This window comes from Carcharodon carcharias, chromosome 14, assembly GCF_017639515.1.
Source record: "Carcharodon carcharias isolate sCarCar2 chromosome 14, sCarCar2.pri, whole genome shotgun sequence".
Taxonomy (NCBI): Eukaryota; Metazoa; Chordata; class Chondrichthyes; order Lamniformes; family Lamnidae; genus Carcharodon; species Carcharodon carcharias.
This window is the reverse complement of record NC_054480.1, coordinates 138806789-138827845: the sequence shown is the minus strand read 5'-3', so window position 1 is coordinate 138827845 and position 21057 is coordinate 138806789. Positions and strand designations below refer to the sequence as shown.

Below are 21057 nucleotides of genomic sequence, written 5' to 3'. Positions count from 1 at the left end.
GTTGACAACCGAAAAATGACCCATGATTTTGTTTCTTGTTAGTTAACCAATCTTCTATCCATGTTAATATATCACCCAGCACCATGAGCTCTGCTCTTGTGCAGTATCGTTTTATGTGACATCTTATTAAATGCCCTTTTGAAATCCAAATGCCTACATCTGCTTGTTCCCCTTTAACCACCTCACTCTACATCCTCACTCTAATAACTAATCAGCACTTGCTCCCTTTACAGTTGGTATTCTTGCAAATCTGCCCTGAAAAGTGCAAGATGAGTTTTGACGGCATGCCCTCTCTTTTCAGCAGCAGTCTAGTTCTTTACTACCAAACAACTATTTGAATAAATTTTTCAAACATGATTACCCTTTCAAAAGAACCATGTTGACTCTGCCTAATTGTATTATGATTTTCTAAGTGTCCTCCTACTACCTCCTTATTAATGGATTCTAACATTTTCCAGTGACGGATGTTAGACTAACTGGCATATAGCCTTCTGTCTCCCTGCTTTCATGAATAGTGGCATTCTATTTGTGGTTTACCAATCTGCTGAGACTTTTTCAGAATTGAGGAATTTTGGAAGATTACAGCCAATGCAGCCACTTCTTTTAAGACTCTAGGATGCAAGCCATCAAGCCCAGGTGACATGTAAGCCTTTAGTCCCATTAGCTTTCCTAGTACTTTTTGCTCTAGTGACCGTGGCTGTTCCTCCCTTTTTTTGCCCCTTGATTTCTTCATATTCTTGCGATGCTTTCATTGTCTTCTCCCTTGAAGGCAAATGCAAAATGATTCAAAGTCTCTGCCGTTTTCTGGTTTCTCATTACTAATCCCCAGCCTCATCCTCTAAGGGACTAATGCTTAGATTAGCCACTCTCTTTTTACTGCCTGTTTTTATATTTCTTGCGCTATTTTTCTCTCGTACTCCAGTTTCTCCACCTTGTTCTTTTTTTAGTTATACTTTGCTGGTTTCTAAAAATGTTCCCAATATTCTGGGCTAAGTCGTCATCTAAGTCTCTTCTGAGAGAACTAAGCCTCACTTGAGGCATCTGCTTAAAAAAAAAATTGTTTAAAGATTGTATTGATTAGTCTTCATAACAATGCCAAGATTGCTGTTTTTGAATTTTGGGCTGCCTGATGTAGCGCACAGAAACCTGTACTTTTTTTTAAATATTTTTTAAAAAAAAGGGCAAAACATGAGTCAATTCTACTCATTTCTTCCAGTTTTTAATAAGTTTTTGTTCATCTGTTATTGGGTCAAGGACAGTGTTAACCTGTATTTGTCTTATTGTTGTTAGGAGTGGTAGAATTACAAATAGCATGGCTTTACTGCCAGTCATCTGATTGTTTTTAAGAATAAGTGATAAATCTAAAACCCTTTTCTTAGGCTAGTCATTTTGAGTAGCGATTGGCCTGAGCAGATCGTTATGGGCCGTAACTTCCAAAGGAGTAGCAATTGAGTCAGATTGCCCCTCCGCTCAAAAGTTCTTAGCTTGAAGTCCAGGCGATCCTATCCCGCCCGACCCTTCTGACTCAGGACGGGCGAGATCTGGGCAGTGCAACTCATCCCCGGAGCCTGGCGTCGAGGGCTTTAAAGTTGAAAGTAAGTAATCCAACCGTACCCTCGCCCTCTTATGGCACTGGCTGCCATAATCCAGGTGAATTTAAAGTTCCAGTCAGGTTTAAAGGCCTTTGAAAAGGTAAATGTTTAAGGTAAGAGAGTAGGATTTGAGGAGGTTGGGTCAGGTCGGATCAAGCCAGGCCTTGGAGAGTTGGTGGGGTTAGGGGAGAAAGGAGCCTGGCTGGGCCAGGCCTTGAGTTGGGGGCAGGGTTGGAGGTGGGAGGCCTTGAGGTTGGAGGGCAGGAGAGAGGATCAGGCCTTGGGGGTGGGGGGGTGAGTGTCGGGGGTGGGCGGGTGGGAGTCAGGGTGGGCTGGGCCTTGGGGTCAGGTCAGGTCCCATGGGGGGCGGCAGGGGTGATGAAGAGGAGAAAGATCCTGATGGATTGGGGCCCAGTGGTGGGGAGGGAGACTGTAGTTCCAGCATAATCTTGTGGAAACCTAGATTGTTGCAATGGGCCCTAACGTCTGAGCTCCAGGTCAGTGTATTTAGTGGGGGATGCCTCAAAGATGATGTGGGTAATCCCCCACCCCCACAAAGAAGTTCCCAGGTAAGGATTGCATGGCGATTGTCCAGCAAGTTCAGACTTCCGATGGGCAATTGCCCTGCACTGGGAACCATTCAAAAATGTGATTTAAATCGCAAACTTCAGTTTGTTCCAGCTATGTTACAGCAGTAGTTACTGACGAAAAAGTTAGAAGGATTAAAAGCACTTTTAACTTTAGGGTAACTATTATACTGACCTTCCCTGAATACCCCCGCAGGACTCACCGGGACTTGGGACTCTGCTGAGCCTCCGCCCCCACCCTGACTCCTGATTTCAGCACCGCTGCCCCCCCTCCGTCCCTCAGGCCTGATTCTCTTCTTCTCCGCGCCCCCCCCCCACACCAAACTAAAAAAAGGGGCTGTGGCTTACCTGCCTTTGACTGAGCTGCCCTCAACCGTAGGTCCCAAGAGTGCACTGCACTCCACAGATCATGCCCGGCCTGAGTCGGAAGGTCAGGTGAGATAGGATCGCCTGGATTTCCGGATAAGCAATTTCGAGCAGAGGGGCAATCCAACTCAATTGCTGCTCCACCGGAAGTTAGGGCCCAACTTTTTTTTTAATTTAAGTGGCTTGGCAAATTTTTCTTAATGCTTGAGATGTGGTTGTTGCTGGCAAGGCCAGCATCAATGCAAATCGTTAAGTGTATTTTGAAGATGGTATCGACTGCCATCTTGAATTGCTGCAGTCCATGTGCTGGAGATGCTTCCATGTTGGTATTAGGTAGGGAGCTCCTGGATTTTGACCCAGTGATGAAGGAATATGCAAGCTTAGGTGTGTGACTTGGGAATTTGGAGCTGCTGCCCTTGTCCTTCTAGCTGGTGGAGAGCATAGATTTGGGAGGTGCTCCAAAGAACCCTTAGCAAGTTGCTGCAGTACGCCCTGTGGATTGTGTACATGCGCCCATGGCACACAGATGAGAATCAGTTTCATTATGCTACATTCGACATGCTTTGCCTTCATTTTCTAATTAATCATTTCCTTCCTTCAGCTTCTGAACCAGTTTGAAAATACTGGCCCACCTCCTGCAGACAAAGAGAAAATCAAGACTCTTCCCACGGTAGAAATAACAGATGAACATGTAGGTGGGTGTACTTTGGACCAGTAACCATATACCTGGCTATTCTTTCCTCCCCCAGTTTTAACTTTGTCAGGAATATACCAACAAATAGATCAGCTGCTGAAATTTCAACGTTATGGAACTTTTGTCATTAAGTATGATCAAATTATATAACTTGGTCATGTTATAATTATGGGATGATTTTGATCTTTCTGGCTTCATGCAGAAATCTTTTACTTCACATTTTGGCGGTTAAAATGAATGTGATGTTTGGATAAAATAGCTGAACCACCCATAAAATTGGTTTGAGATGTATCTGAATTATTTGATTCATTTTGATAGGAAGAACATGGAGAGACAATATTAGAAAAATGTACAACCCTAAAGACAATGGAGGAGCAGAGAGACCTGAGTGTATTTGTGCATAAATCATTAAAGGCGGCAGGACAGGTTGAGAGAACAGTTAATACAGCATACAGTTTCCTGGGCTTTATTAATAGGAGCTTAGAGTACAAGAGCAAGGAAATTATGTTGACTTTGTATAAGTCACTGGTTCAGCCTCAACTGAAGTATTGCATCCAGTTTTGGGTGCTGCACTTTAAGAAGGATGTGAGGGCATTAGAGAGGGTGCAGAAAAGATTCACAAGAATGGCTCCTGAGATGAGGAACTTCAGTTATGAAGATAGATTGCCGAAGTTAAGACTGTTTTCCTCAGAGAAAAGAAGGTTGGGAGGAGATTTGATGGAGCTATTCAGAATCATGAGGGGCCTGGACAGAGTAGACAGCAAGAAGCTGTTCCCACTTGTGAGAGAATCAAGAACAAGATAGCACAGATTTAAAGTAATTAGTAAAAGATTAGCAAATGTGATATGAGGAGAAACACTTACAAGCAGCAAGTGGTTAGGGTTTGGAATTCACTGCTTGTGTGTGGTGGAGGCAGATTCAATTGAAGTATTTAAAAGAGAGTTAGACTGTTATCTGAAAAGGAAGAATGTGCCAGGTCATAGGGAGAAAGCGGAGGAATAGCACTAGGTGAGTTACTCATTCAGAGAGCTGATACAGACATGATGGGCCAAATGGCCTCCTTGCGTCATAACAATTTTGATTCTCAGATTTCTCCAGTTTTATTTATTTTTTGCCCTCTGCTTTTATCAGCTTTTAATATGGTGATGAGAATGTGTGTATAGTATGCACAAAAGTCTTCATTTAACAGCTTTCTTCCATTCTCCTGGTAATGGACTCTAGTTTAGGAATCAAGCACTGTGTATGAAAAATTGGGCATGGTGCATGAATGTTGATGCTGCAATATAGTGTAGAGTGAAAGAATTTAGATTTGCATCTTGGATCTCCAGTTTAATAAGCTTTCACTCCTGTAATTACTTGGTTGAGTATTTTCCAGGGAATAAGGAAGTCAAATCTGACCCAAAGTCACCATAACCTAATCTCCACAGAACATTACATGCTTTGAAGGAGCTGAAGTATAGAGAAAAAAAATTAAAAGTGCCATGGGAACATGATTGAGGTATCACATTAAAGAGTATTTGCTTTTTTGTTGTCTGTTCCCAGTGGTGAGAAAATAGTTGTGACGTGAGTTGTGTTCGTTAGTGGTGAATTGAACAGAAAAAAGTATTAAAATAGTCAAACTGCTCATTAATGCATGCATAGAGTAATTTATAAGTAAACAAGTACGGAATGTAGATGTCCATCAATTATTTTAGTTTCTATTGCTGTAACAATGTGGGAAGGTCCATCCCTAAATGTAATTTAAAAAAAAAGACTATTGGTGCTAGGATCTTCATATACACACTGACTCTGCCCAGAAAGCAGTCATGCTTGTTTCTGAACTTTCTTGGTTGTAATACTAACTTAGTCACATCAAAATTAATGAAACCCAGCAAGGCCCAAATGGCACACAAATGCTGTACAGCAAGAGACACCTCAAGTTCATATGTGCAGTGGGTGTGAGGTTTTTTTTTATATATATGCCATTTCCTTTTGCTAGACCAGTGGTTCTTGAGTGTTGGTTGAAGGCCTCCTTTTCAAATGGATTAGTTATCACTGAACCTTCGCCTGAATTATAATAATATACAATAATAACATGGACGTGCTGCATTTGAACCTGGAGTAATTTAATAATGCTTTTAAGAAAACAGATATTTACTATCAAATTTACAGATTTTCCCTCTATATTGAATTTGTGTTATGGATAAGGATGGAATAATTATTGAATGAACCGCTGAAATCAGAACAGCATAAATGCTTGTGGGTGGGTTCAATTCTTCTCCGCCGATGCTGCCAGACCTGCTGAGTTTTTCCAGGTAATTCTGTTTTTGCAGCGTAAATGCTTGTTTGCCAGATCAATTAAAATATTTGATAAGCAGAGTAACTGGTAAATTTAATAACCTACCTATACAATGCCCACTGACACTTCAAACCACATCAGTTAAATCTGTTCCAGTGCTCAACACGAAGTCTGCAGAAATCAGGAGACAATCAGCAGGTTACTCTTTGTGCTGTTTCAGTGCTTCTCCATATGAGCAATCCCTCCTCTTGACATGGCAATTGCACTCTGTTCCCAACTCGCAAAAAAAGAATATTCGCCTCCAGCCACTGCTCATTGGCTTACCTTGGACCGCTTCCTATGGCCATTCTTAATGCAATGCAGTTCAAGGGCTGAATGAAAATCTCCACAGGGCTGGGTGCGGCCCGCCGGCTGTAATTTGTCCACCGCTGTTCTAGAATGTCCATGCACTGAGCCACCTTTGGAATTGCTCTGAAGATTCATCTAATCATCTACACCTCACCACCACCTTATAAGTTAATGGTGTATGTGAAATTTCAGATTGGGCTAGTGTAAATATTACAACAAAAGCGTGGCAGGGATTGATCTGACAGTAATTAACTGCAGCACACTATGCTTTATGAATGATTGAAGTTGCATATGGTGCACATTTGAATTTATTTTAAACAGATAAATTACATAGAATGTACAGAGCAGAAAAAGACCATTCGTCCCAACTGATTTATGCCATTGTTTATACTCCATGAGCCTCCTCCCACCCTGCTCTTCTTCTACTCCTATTCCCATATCCTCCTGTTCCTTTCCAGCTCATGAGTTTATGTAGCTTGCCCTTAAATACATCTAGTCGTTTGGTAGTACAGAGCTTGCGTATCGCTTAAAAAAAAGCACACAAATCATACAAATGAGAAAGGTGGTATATGAATTTCAGTGCCAATGTAATGCTACATATGTAGGCCATACACCCCAAAGACTGGCAGATCATGTCAAACAGCATGGCCCTTTCGCTGTTTGCAACAGGCAAGTTACAAACCATACCCAACAAGCCCGTGCTTGCAAAACTCAGCACTGTGTCCAACATTAGATGTGATTCCATGATTGGACAACATTTGCCAAGTAATTCAGGGTGCTAAAAATTACGCTGACGACCAATTTAAGGTTGTCAGTTGGGCTTGCAGTATGGCACATTAACGTGTACTGGAAACTGCGTATAATAACAAACAGGGCTCTGTTCTTTGCAGACAGAAAGAACATGTACAGACATTGTGCCTGTTTCAGCTAAACAAAACAAGTGACAGCCTTTCGCTGGTTCATTTCACAGTGCAATGCCTTGACCAATTAGAGTCAAGCTGCCTGGTTTAACTTTCAAACAATGCTTAGCAGTTAACTGTCAGTCACCATCAACTGGTGTATTCTCCATGGCAATGCTTCTACCAATTGGAGTGTACTTGCCAACTAATCAGCACCTTCTTTTCATAGTATAAATTGTTGTTCCCTTTACATTTGGTATTCTTGTGAATGTACGCAAGACGAAAAGCTTTGACCAAAAAAAGTCTCTCTTTATCAGCAATACTTAAATACACCTATGCTATTAAAGTCAACAACTCCTTGTGGTTGTGAGTTCCACATTCTAGTCACTCTTTGGTTAAGTTTTTCTTGAATTCCCTGTTAGTTTTATTAGTGACTACTTTATATTTATGGTCCCTGGTTTTGGTCTCACCTACAAAATATATAACTGAATATTACTAACCTGTTACACATTGGTATACAAGCATTATTGAGGTGGCATGTCTGACAGCATAAAGCAGTGTGGTGTTGTCGCTTCTACAATGTAAATGATATTATGCAAGTAAATCATACAATCTTGTCCTCATTCAGAGGTGCAATTACCATTTTAACTTTTTTACAACTGGAAGTGAATGATCCTGGAACTCCCTCCCTAACAGCACTGTGAGTTACCTACACGACATGGACTGTAGCAGTTCAAGGTGGCGGCTCACTGCCACCACCTCGAGGGCAATTAGGGATGGGCAAATAAAAATGCTGGCCCAGCCAGCAACACCCACATCCCGTTAATGAGTGAAAAAAATGCTCCTCTCTCTACCTTGCACCTGGAGTTGTTCCTTCCTTCCTTCGATTTTCAGGTTGAAAAACTGGTTGAGTATTTTGTTGACAATATTATGTCGCTGAACTGAAAATCCAAATGCAGAGTTCAAGGTGCATAAACTTGATGGATTTCATTACAACCAAGGAAGTTCTGAAGCAAGCATGACTGCTTTCTGGGCATTGCAGCCACTGTCCCGTTATCCCCTGGAGCCTCTGAAATCCATGGAGAGAAAAATAAGACAAGTTATATGATGGGGGGCTAATCCAATATCACCAATTCTACCCTCCCGTCGAAGGGGAAAGTTCCACATTGAGTCCCCACCCCGTGGCTGTGAAGGTTCCATGTGAAATAATGGGCCGTAACTTCTGTGGAGTGGCAATCACAGTAGGATTGTCACTCTGCTCCTAGTTACTTACCCTGAAATGTAACCACACCTTTCTCACCTGACCTTCCAACTCAGGCCGGCGCAGTGCAGTGGGTTCCTGAGTCGAAGGTAAGGAAGACACACCCCCTTTTTTATGGCATAAAACAGGTCGGTTTAAAGGCCCATCCACTTTGAGAAACCAGGGAGACGGTAAGTGGGTAGGGTGGTGGAGTATGGGGGTCATGAGATGTTGGTGCAGGAGTTCTGATAGTGGATTGTGATGAGGGGAGTTCCGTGGGGTTTGGGGGGAGGGGGCTGCAAGCCATGCAATGCTTACATGCAGAACTCCGGGGTGGGGTGTGCGTCCCCTAGCACATCTTTTGGATACACCCTTGGTATGATGCTCAGGAGATCTTAGGTCATGGGTCAATGTGTTGTCATAACATAGCTATGGTAATCGCACCTTAGTAAAGTGCAAACAGCTAAATGCTCTTGTCATTGATGTCAATGGGAAATGGCTGGTGTTAATTGCACATTGTAGATGCTTGTCACAATAACCATGAGTGGCATAAGTAGTAAAGATTTTATTAGCAGCAGGCACTCTTAAGTTACAGCAAATGCAGATGCAAAAGAGAGCTCTGTAAAGTGCATCAACCCAATTTTAACACCCCATTCTGCCACAATGTGACATATTTTTCCATTTCCTACACCAATCATCGTGTACCAGTTAGTTCTGAGTCAGGGATAGTTTTATGCTGTAGGCTCAGGCTCAAAAGGAACTGTACTGAAACTGCCCAAATCTGTTTATATTTAGGATGTTTACTTTAGACTTTCATTCCATCATTCTGGACTAGATTTGTACTCTCGTTCCATAAGTATATGGTGACTGATTAAACCACTGCACTGCTCAGTTTCCCAGTCAGTAATTTAGTGTGAAGAAAACTGGTCCTGTTTTTGTCATTTGCACACAACAGTTTAAAATAGAAATATTAAGTATTATAAGGTGTTGGGCGTAGTTCGGTGGGTCTTATTAAAGTATTCATAGGCTTGGGTAGTTCAACAGTAAGTATTTATTAACTACTAGAAACAATATACATGAGCACAGTAAAGGTCCAAGCTAGGAGTCTCCATGCTTGCTTCTACATTCGGCTCTGTCCAACACGACACTGACCCCTAGGTGTGGGCCATGTGTTTTCTTGTATCATTCTGTGGGATGTACTGTACTTAGTCCCACATTAACCCTTTATGTGCCAGACTCTTATACTACACCTCTCTCATCTCTCCTCCCCCCAACCCCCCAACAAGTCTTCTAAGTTTTTATCCAACATATTTACAAGTCATCCCAATTTACCCCATATATTTACATCATTACTACTACCCCATCTCTCCACCCTCCCCACCCCGAGTGATTGGTTGACTGACCAGTGAGAAGCTTTTGGCACATGTAACGAAAGTGGACAAACCTGCTGTACAAAGAGAGAAGACAATTTAGAGCTGATGTCCTATTCAAGAGAATCGTTCTTGTTGGAGCTTGTCTGGAACTTGCAATTCTGTATGATTTACGGCAGTGGCTGTCTTGACATCATCTGTTATTTTGAGGAGATTCAGGGCTACACAAGCATCTCTGCTCAAGAGAGAGAAAGACTGGTTACAGATGATGTATATCAGCTCAAAGGTTTGTTTGCCGCCATATCTTAATGGTTCTAGAATCATGCCAATGGCCAAAAGTCTGATTCTTGTGGGCCCATAAACTGATATGTCTGTTGTTTGTAGTCAGAGGTGTCTCAGCCACAGTTCTTGGTCTGATAGGACCATAACACTAGCTTCTGTGTCCAACTTGAAGTTGTGAGATGGCCATTAACCGAGATGTCTAGGACGAAAATCCAAGATCTTTGACCTCACCCAAGAAGCATGGTTGTGTGTCTTCCTGGTGTGCTACCTTGACTTCGTGAATCCTCTTGGGATCTTCTGTGCATTTTAATGTGTTGGCTTTACACAGCTTCCCAGCAGTTAGCTTGAAAGCATTGGGCTGAAATTGCTGGACATTGGTCACACCTGTGGGGATACTGCTCCACAGCGCTGGCATGGTGGTTCTACTGATCAGTTAGGGTATTATTTCCCTTGGCCTGGCGTGTCCCTGTTTCTTTGCTGTTCACTAATTGGGCAGAGGGGTTTACTTTGTGCAACTGCTTGTTTTCTCCCCTTAATATGGACCTGTTCTGCAAATGGATTTCAGATTGCCTGACAATCAGGATGGCTTTCTCAAGGGATTAGATCTTCCATGGCTTGAAGCATGTTTAGAGTGTATCGTCTGCTACTCCTACAACTATTCTATCCCTGATTAGCTCAGATTTCAGGTCACTATAATCATCACCTCCAGCCATTCTATACAGCTCCTTGGTGGAGGAATCAACAGGTTCTTCTGGCTGCTGGACATGTTTATTAAATTTAGCCTCTTCAAGGATTTTGTTACTTCTGAGGCTAAAATAAGCCTTGAATGATTTTAAAACTTTGTCAAAGATTTGTTGATTCCTTATCTAGCTATTATATTGTTGGCAATCAGGCCTACCGAATGAAGAAGTGTGTTAACTTATTCAGCTTCTTTTTATCCTTTTATCCAGATCTGAATCAACCATGTGTTTTAGGAATCTCTTTCTCCAGCATCCTCAATTTTGTAATTGATCTGGGCCTTTGATAAGTCCAAATTGATCTGAAGAGTGGATTTCTGATCCATGGTTAAACTTTTTAACTTGCAGGTTCAGCTTTGATGTTTCCAAAAATCCAAGATGGCACCACCATACGCTTGTGACAAAGTTTTTCCTGCGCTTGCTGGTTTTGGTAGGCTCCTGCAGCAATGGTGTTCACAATCTCATCCTTTAATTTTTTTCAATAATGGCTGCTTGGATCGACTGGTTAGAGCCTTTCCTATTTTAGCGCAATGTTCTCCAGTCTTGGAAGCGTCTAATCTTGGCTTTTGCTGAGATTTTAAAGCTACCTACTCAGTGACGATTAATTTTTAAGTATTTTTTTTTAATTGTTTGGAGCAAACTCGGCCATTACGTGTTCAGGCGCTGACTTGGGAATCTGGTTTCTTGAACTGTGGTTTAAATGGCAATTTCTAGCCACTGCAGTATTTAACTTTTCTTAGGACTCATTGTCCAGGGATTTTAAAACTTTTAGCTCACTCCTGCTAGGCCTGCTGACCCTGCACATTCTGGGCATTGAAGCTGGACTTCCACGGGATTCAACAGAGTCTTCTTCTGCAGTGAGGAATTTAATTTCTGACTTCATCTTCCAAGCCTTTCTTTGAGGCTTTTCTATGGCGATTTCCTTCTATGCCTTCAATTATTGAACTTTTCTTCAGGTCAGAACGTTTCTTTGATTTTTTTTTTTCCTCCAGTTTTCCAGGATTTTCAATTTTTTTCTGTAACCTCAACAAGAGTTTGAGTTATTCCATTCGCTGCCACCATGTTGTACAGTTTAGGTGCAGTTTGGTAGTTCATATTAATGTATTCGTATTCTTAAGTAGTTCAACAGTAAGTATTTATTAACTACCAGACACTATATACATAGGTACGTTTAAGGTCCAAGCTAGGAGCTGGCTCCATGCTTGCTTCTACACATAGCTCTGTCCAACACCACACTGAACCCTAGGTGTGGGTCATGTGTTCTCGTACATCACTGGGTGGAAGGTACTATACTCAGCCCCACGTTATATGCCCGACCTTTATACTATTAAGTCCTTGTGTGTTGAAACTTTACATAAGAAATAGGTAAGGAGTAGGCGAAAAGGGTCCCTTGAGCCTACTCTGCCATTCAATAAGATCATGGCTCATCTGGTTTTGGCCTCAACACCAATTTCCTGCCTGTTCCCATGACTTTTGACTTCCCTACAGATGAGAACACTTCAAATCTGTTTTGGCACTAATGGTAAGTTGGGACAATCAAAATGAATGGTGGGCTAAAGGTGTTATAAAGTGATAAAATAGAACCTCTGTTTCAAGACAGAAATTTATGAAATTTAAAATCACTGGTGATTTAGCACAATGCAAAGGAGATGAAATGATGTTTGTCATTGGATACAAAGTGCAGTATTTAGTTCACTATCTCAAACTTCTGTTGTATTTCTAAATGTTAGAAGAATTATAGATACATAAAATTGAGATGCTCACATATAACATCACATGATACACTTAATATTTAACAGGTGTTGTGGAATTCTGCAACCACCGAGTTCATAGTATGTCCCTGGAATTGGAGAGTACACCATATGTGATTCCATCCCTGAAAACTTACAGCAGTTCTACTCATAGATGAGTCCAGAGACGCATTTGATATCACATTGACAAGCTAGACATCGGATGACTGGTTTGGTAATACCCTGGATGTTATTGCAAAACACTTAGCAATGGTGCTTTGCCAATTTCTTTTCCTCCTTTATCTCTGCAAGGTGTAGTGGTTATTTATCTAAATTGCAATCAACTGCAGCCTTGATGGTAACCTAGGTGTGGCTGCACATTTTCATGGACCTGGATGCCTTGGGCTAAAGCCCTAGGGCTGTCTGGTTTGAAATGGTCTGCGTGGGTTATGGTAAATTTATTTCTGGATTGGACCATTCCAAGGAATACCTTATCATTAGCACTCTTCCCGCAAGTGCTTGGGTGGAGGGTCTTAAGTAACCAGGCATTCCTCATATTAAAAATATACTGAATGTAATTAGCTGACAAATACTCATAATTAGATTAGTCTGCAGCCTACAGATAAATTCCTCCCCACCCCCCACAACTGTCCTCCCACCACTACCGCCTGTTTTACTAGTCTAAACAAATACATTTGAGTTATTTGGAAAAGTTTGTTATGATAAGGACACAGAGTTCTATTTTAACTAAGTGTGCATCACAAACAACCTTTGAGATGGAGCCTAAGGCCTGTAACACAGAATTTGTAAAAAAAAAATCCAGTTGGTCAACAATTTGATTCAGCTGGATTGTGTTTGCTTCCAATGCAATATTTCATGGAACAGATGAAAGAAATTGCATGTTTAATTTTTTTTTTTTGGCAGGTTCTGGTGTAGAATGCCCCGTGTGTAAAGAAGATTACAGCGTTGGAGAAACTGTTAGGCAACTTCCGTGCAACCATTTATTCCATAATGACTGTATAATACCTTGGCTAGAAATGGTAAGTACCAATGCTCCATTCAGTCCCATTGAATTGTTCCATTGAACAGATTTCCATACTTTTGCTCAGACCTTTTGAGAATCGGTGCAGTTTCCCTGGTAGAATAAAAATTGATGTACCTGTCCATTTATGGGCTACAAGTCACTGACATAGGCTACAAATCCCTTACTATCCATTGCTGAATCACCCTTGATCAACATCCTGGGGGTTGCTATGGACCAGAAACTGAACTGGACCAGCCATATAAATACTGTAGCTACAAGAGCAGGTCAGAGGCTGGGAATTCTGTACAAAAACAGAATTACCTGGAAAAACTCAGCAGGTCTGGCAGCATCGGCGGAGAAGAAAAGAGTTGACGTTTCGAGTCCTCATGACCCTTCAACAGAACTAGTTCTGTCGAAGGGTCATGAGGACTCGAAACGTCAACTCTTTTCTTCTCCGCCGATGCTGCCAGACCTGCTGAGTTTTTCCAGGTAATTCTGTTTTTGTTTTGGATTTCCAGCATCCGCAGTTTTTTGTTTTTATCGCTGGGAATTCTGTGGTGAGTGACTCACCACCTGATCCCCAAAGCCTGTCCACCATCTACAATGCACAAGTCAGGAGTATGATGGAATACTCTCCACTTGCCTGGATGAGTGCAGCTCCAACAACACTCTAGATGCTCCACATGATCCAGGACAAAGTGGCCCACTTGATCAGCACCCCACCCACCACCGTAAACATTCATTTCCTCCACCATCAACACGCAGCAGTGTGTTGCATCTACGAGATGCATTGCAGCAACTCACCAAGGCTCCTTTGATAGTACCTTCCAAACCCATCACCTCTACCACCTAGAGGAACAAGGGCAGCAGATGAGTGAGCACAACCACCTGCAAGTTCCCCTCAGAGCCTCGCACTACACTCACTTGGAACTATGTCACTGTTCCCTCACTGTTGCTGGGTCAAACACATGCAACCCCTTTCCTAACAGTACAGGATGTACCTGCATCACATGGACTGCAGCGGTTCAAGAAGGCGGCTCACCACCACCTTCTCAAGGGCAATTGGGGATGGGTAATAAATGCTGGCTTAGTCAGTGATACCCACATCCCATGAACAAATAAATTTAAAAAATCCATTAAAATTTCTTTTGTCTTGCTGGGTCAGTTGATTCTACAAATTTTAATATGATGCTGAAATAATAGAATAGTAAAGCTGTGGGATTAATCCTTGACGATCTGTAGAATTTATAACCTATATAAGTATTTTTTAACAAGAGATTGATCATTTTTTTTATTTGCTTTGACTTCTTATACAGTATTTTATGGCATTGAATTTTTGCAGAATTTCCCTTTCCACTAGCTTGTTCCCTTTTTTCTTGACGTTGTTGGCTCCTTGCTGGGGATCCACAAAGGTTTTCTTCATTAGCTTGCCTAAGTAACTTCATGCTTCAGCCTAGAAATTATTAGCAAAAGTGAAAAGTGTTTCTAGAGGGTAATAGAGGCATGCAGGAGGGTTTCAGCAAAAGATGAGCTGAGGCAGGGATAATGATGTTCCAGAAATGTGATCTCCGATATGACACCAAGGCTAAGAACTGGCTCGTTTAGTCTCAACCAGTTGCCTGGGAGAGAAATGGAGCTAATAGCTACGGAACAGAGTTTGGAATGTGGACTGAAAACAATGGCTTCAGTATTTCCAGTATTTCATTACGATTGCTTGTGACTTATTTGATCTTTGGTGAGGCTCGATAGAGTATTCGGGCAGAAGAGCCTTCCAGCTGTGCGGAAGTATATGCAAACATCTATGCCTCTTTGCATCATCAAGCACAGCCATGAAGAGAAGTCCAGAAAGGCTAGTTCCATGCATGCACTCGGTTGACATTGAACACTGATCAAGCCTTTTAGCATCACTGATCATCGCGCCATTTACCTGGCCTCCTGTAACAGAACTGACTCAATTTTGACAATTTTGTTGGGGAGTCAGATTGGAGCTTTCATGGATCCAGTCAGACAGACATGTGAATATCATTAGCATGGTCCGATAAAAGCTATACACATTTTCTTGTGCTTTCTGTTCATCTCTACTGAATCTGCCTTCCAACGGCAAAACACGAGGTAATGTTGCAATTTTTTCTCTAAAGCAGCATCCCGCCTCCGAGAAAATTAGATTTCAAGTAGCCCAGTGATTGAAAAAAGCCACTGAGTATTTTCATTTATACTGAGCAAAGCAAAATTCCACAACTGTTTTGTAGCCGCACTGTTTACAGGTGAACTATTGATGTGACTGGAGGCAGTGCATTACTTGAGAACATCACAGAAAATCTCTGTTGTCCTGGTCTGCACAGGTTTGGATTTTGCTGTGTCACACCGATCGTAGTGTTGACATGCATAAATGCAGTTTCAATTTCCTTAATTTCAAGGGAAAATGGAAATCTTTCAGGCTCTGTTTGCCTGGATTTCTACCAGATTTTTTAATAGTTAGTGCTCTGCAGTACAAACTAGATTTTAGTATCAAATGTAACATATGCAATTGCTCCAATTGGCTCTGTTGGTAAAAGTATTGTGAAACTGAAACACCTGAACCAGAAGATCTCAAGTTTGATTCTGATGTTTTTGCTGCAGTTGTTGCACTACGGTCACTGCAGTTGACCTCGATGCCATTGGCAGGAGGGAAAAACAACAGGATTTCTGCTCCTGAATGCCTATGCATTATCCATTTGTGTGTCTACCAAATTGAAGAAGTTAGCAAATATTCTTACATCATGACACCTGAAGAACCGACCCTAAGGTGAAATCGCAACCATGTGAACAACGCACCAGAACAATGTATATTTCCATCCCCTAGGAATACACTACCTACCCCCACCCCCTAGAAAGAATTGTATTTGGTTACTCCTTTTTTAATGCTTTGAATAAATATAAGATTTACAGCTTACTGGACAGAATTGGAGATCATGATCTTGGCAAACTCCAGATTAGCACAAACCCATCTCAGGTCTTTATCCAATACCCAACAGCGCTTGCAGAGATAACGATAAGGTAATGGTCCTTTTTGGCAGAGGAAGCACAAGTAGAATGGAGTTGGTGTCAGTGCACAGAGTGGTTGGAGAAAAGCTCTTGAAAGCAGAGAGGCATAGAGAATTCTAGAGGCGAGATTTCTGTTGAACCATCAATGGAATGCTGAGGCTGAGGAAGTATCAGGATCCAGTGTTCCCTTTAAGCAGAACAGGCATGCAGTTGCACAGCAATCTGCGACATACCCAATGCACAACCAATGTTCCCTTTAACTTGCACAAGTGCAGCCATCTTAAATGAACCATGCAGTGTGACAAACAGACCACCACACACAATGAAGAAAAATTAGAAGGAACATTGATGAAGAAAGCATTTTCAGAGGAGTTAAGGGTGTGAGTGGGTTGAAGCTTATTAGATAGGGGAGGGAAGAGGCTTGGGCCACGGACATGTTTCATACAACATTTCTCTGTCTTCACTCCTAGCATGATACCTGTCCGGTTTGTCGGAAAAGCTTAAGTGGGCAAAACACAGCAACGAATCCTCCTGATTTATCAAGGATGAACTTTTCTTCTTCATCATCCTCTTCTGCCTCAAGTTCGCCAAGTAATGAGAATTCAACAAACAATTCCTGAATTTGAACAAAAAGCATCTAAGGTTTACTGTTTTCATATGCAAAAGTGTTTGATGACTACCGTGAAACATTTTATAATTTAAATTATTGTATTATGCATGGCACAAAGAAAGCCAGAGTAAATGGAGTTTTTTAACAAAGAACTCTTTTCTAAAATCTCTACTCGAACATGAATACCCACTTTTCCTTTTCAAGATTTGTTTTATAGATTTAACTTCTGGGACCGATTTAAAAATTTTTCTTATCGACAAGCTGCTATGTTCAATTTATTTCATCTCACTTGGGGTGGAAAAGGCCCTGTGTGCACATTGCTGTAATCATACTGCTGTGAATTATCTTAAGCAGTGGAAGATGTCTGCTGTTCTTTCTTTCACAAATATATATAAATCCTTAACCATTGTAATGTGTTTTAAGATGAATGCAGCTGTTGAACTCTGGGCATTTTCATTCTATTTTATAGTCCTGAATTTTATTTTTCTCATACTAAAAGGGATTATTTTTTTCAAAATATTTTTTTTTTGATTGGCAATTTTATAGATACTACGGAAAGCTCAATGACAGCCAACATCTTCCCATCTTTGTTTAATAGAAAAATGGGGGGCTGTTTGCTTCAAATCAAGGGACTGGAGATAGGAGTGTGTGTGGGGGAAGGGGAGGGAAGAAAATATATCTGACAATTTATCTTAAAACATTGAAGTGGTAATTGATTACATGCTGACAAAATTCTTTTTAACAACCATTCCTTGTGTTGAATCTGAAAATATTTGAATCATGGAAGAAGTGCAATGCCTCTACTGACCTAATCGAAGCAGTTTACGACGGAGTCCAGCAACATTAATTTATCAGCAGCTGGGCTATTAGTCACTTCCTGTTTAAAAAGCCGGATTGGCTCACTGTAAAACATTCTGTATTCCTTGGGTTTCCTGGCAAGACATAAAACCTTGAGATATGCCCAAAAGTATGCTTGTCAGTAGGTAACATACAATGTATAGAAATGTGATCCAAGCAAATAACTAGTAAATTTGTGGAATTTACTGAGTTTGTTAATACTGTATCAACCATCAATTGTATACAAGTCAGTGAATAATCATTTCTTTTTTAAAAAAAACTGTTGTCCTCTTTGATTTTGTTTACATACAATTCTTCTCATAAAAGGCAAATCTAAATGATCAATGTGAAACATGATTTCCAACTTCAATAATTATGATGGAACTTTTCATTCTTAAACACCTAATTTTTTTCACTGACTTTTTTAAAAAAAAGTTGTATAACTATAGTGATGCACAACTTGCAGGTAAGGGAAATGTCTTTTAGTATACAGTTAATGAGGTTGCTTATGTGATGTGAAGTTTTTTTGTGCTTTTAACAGAGACGAAAAGGGTATGCTGCCAGTGTAAAGTAAGGAAAGGATAAGGGGAAAATATGCTTATGATTCACCGTTCCTTGTCTGTTTCTTACACTTGTCTTAAGCCTGCTGCTTTGTTAAGATCAATATGAGAGCTTTCCTTTAATTTTGCTATGCTGCCTGGGGATCTGGAATACAGGATTTCAAACCCTACAACAGAATTGTCTTGGTTCACGTCAACAATGGCTGATTAGTAAATGGACTTCAACTAGCCCACACAGATAGGTATGCTGCTCAGTTGACTGTGGGGAAGCATTTGAATCTGAAAGCCAGAGGATCAGCTGAATAAACACACATGGGGGCTGAAGGGATGAGACTCAGTAAAGCTGCAGAAAGTACATGAAGTTTTAAATCACCTACTGGAGAAGTGTTTTTAAATTTTAAAAAAATGTATAGATGAAGCAGTACTTTACATATACCACAAACTTTGTAATGTGCTCCTGAACAATCTTATTGAAGTGCAACATATGTACATATACATCATTTGTTAATGTGTACCTATAAATACATCTGCATTTTATTATTGGGCTTTGGTATATTTAAGAACTTAATTCCATGTCTGAATTTTAAAACAATACCTGAGACTTGAGCAAAGAAGTTCACTTCTATGATTTTGACTGTGGTGTTGATTTTGAGATGGAGATAAATCTGTGATAAGGGCATTTGAGGATTTGGTTCTTGGTAACTAATGCAAGTATGAAGAGAAGTTTCCCGAATAATTCAACAGTTGGCGCTGATTTAACATGTTCCCACCCAGAAAAAGCTGTCTAACCTAGATTCTGTCAACCTTCACTAAGTAAGATGATAGCAGTGACATTAAAATGCGAAAATCAGCACCAAATTTAGACGAATGTATTATTTAATTTGATTTGTTTTTTCTGTTGTCTCTCAACTGTTATATTACTTACTGACAAGTATATCAATGCATGCAATTCTGTTTTCAGTCTACAATATGTTCACAATAGCTTTGGTGCCCTGAATATTGCCAGGCATCTGAAAATTATTTTGACACAAATAAATTTTGGGGGAATTTTAAAAAAAAATTATTCTGTATTCAGCACTTTTTTTCCCCGATTGAACAATTTAGTTAATCTAAAACATCGTCCCTTTCATCTACTGACCATGGTTTTGAAGCCATTTTGAAGAAGCATTGCACAATGGTAATAGGTTGGTTGTTCTAAGTACAGTATAATTCAAAAAATAAAGATTTACTTACCACACCTTGTGTGTTTTTTTAAATTAAAAGATGCTTTCAGTGGAACATCAGGGATAATTGGTTAGCGTTAATTTATCAGCCTTCAATTGTACTTATTCTTCACTTCTACATGTCACTGCTTCTCAAGCAGCAGTATGTTGATGTTGAATGTAGAATAGCCTCTGCTTAATGCTGAACTTCATGGTGATCACTAGTGGGATTCAGAAGGTTGAAGTTATGCGATTTGCATAAACATGCAATGGTTTTTTTTTTGATATTTTAAAACAGTGTGCTGACCTCTCACTGGGGTGAATGTGCACTTAGATTATGGTCTAGTTAGAGGCAATGGGCTTGGCATTATTCGAGTATAAAAAGGATAGGCATAATTTTAAAAGTAAGACATAGTGTGGAAGTGGCGGTAAACCCAAAAAAATGAGTCTTTTTAATCGTTCATATCAACCATGTATTTATGTAATGACCTAATTACTCTCACCACACATCCCCATTTAAAAAAAAACACAGGCCCATCTAAGTATGACTATAACATGAGTATGTTGCTTTGTCCATCTGACTAAATCATTTTTCCATCATTCACGGTTTGAGTAATTTCAAACTGTAACCCTGTTCTGCAAAGATCTCCAATAAGATTAATCAGTTTGCAAGACTGAATTGTTCAACTGTGTAACTATTTGAAAGGTGTTCTTCAGCAATTGCAGCATATAAAATGAGATGAAAAGAAATAAGTGGAAACCCAGATCACACAAGTTGCTGATATGTTGACAGCATCAGTTTATGTTAAGTCTCCTTTTTGAGCATCTCTGCAATCTTGCTTCTGGTCCTGGTTAAATCATGAAGCGTTTCCTGCAGAGAAGCACTGCAAATGCACTCTGTTTCAAGCACGTAGAAATGCAAGGCAATTGCAACAGATCTTTAGTAGGCAACAAAAGGAGACCTGTAACTCTGCACTTCTGTAACCTGATAAAATTGAGCTCTCTTGCTAGCATTCTTCTTATGGTGTATGTAAATATTGTGTAGGGAGTATAATCAGTACAGTGATGCACAAAAATGATCACCAAACTGGTAGTAAGTCCAGGCATGATGCTCCTATTGTGGAGAAGATATTTGCGTAACTTGTAAATGTACTATAAATATAGCAGTTTCAATGAATAAAATGGTTAACAATTGAAAGTTATGGGAAATTATTTTGTATAAATCCACTGTGTTGCAACATATTACTACTGCAGTGGAAATGCTAATGTAACATGTACAATGCCAAGATGAACAGCCTAAAGGTGTTTCTCTTGCTGCTGCCCCCCCCCCCACCCACCACCACCACCACCACCACCACCACCAGCGGATGTTGACAGGCTCTTTAACTATTGTGCCATCGTAGGCTCTGTTCTTACCCACTGTTCATGTGCAGTTCCAGCAGTCACCTCTGGGTAAGATTAAAAAGGCCGTTTCAATCCTCAACCTCCCTTCACCGCCATCCCCAGTTTTAGGGATACTTTAGGCCAAGGCTAGTTTTGGCTTGGTCTGTGCTGGGTGAATTTAGCATTAGTGAACTGTTGAGGAACTAGTTATATTTTATTAAATCTGTCTCTTCAGTAACAAGGTATTTAACATACACCTTCCTGAGAGATTGTAGGAGGTGGCTATTCTTCTGG

At 40.6% G+C, this 21057-nt stretch overlaps 1 protein-coding gene across 2 annotated transcripts in view; it reads left to right on the top strand.

Moving 5' to 3' along the window:
- rnf126 (ring finger protein 126) overlaps positions 1-20578 on the top strand; it is a 58756-nt gene extending 38178 nt beyond the window's left edge. For both annotated transcript variants that reach the window (XM_041205091.1, XM_041205090.1), the window contains exons 7-9: positions 3147-3240; positions 13048-13163; positions 16642-20578. In XM_041205091.1, the coding sequence (XP_041061025.1) occupies positions 3147-3240; positions 13048-13163; positions 16642-16791 (360 nt within the window). In that variant the 3' untranslated portion in view covers positions 16792-20578. The remainder of the gene's footprint in view (positions 1-3146; positions 3241-13047; positions 13164-16641) is intronic.
- The last annotated feature ends 479 nt before the right edge of the window (positions 20579-21057 follow it).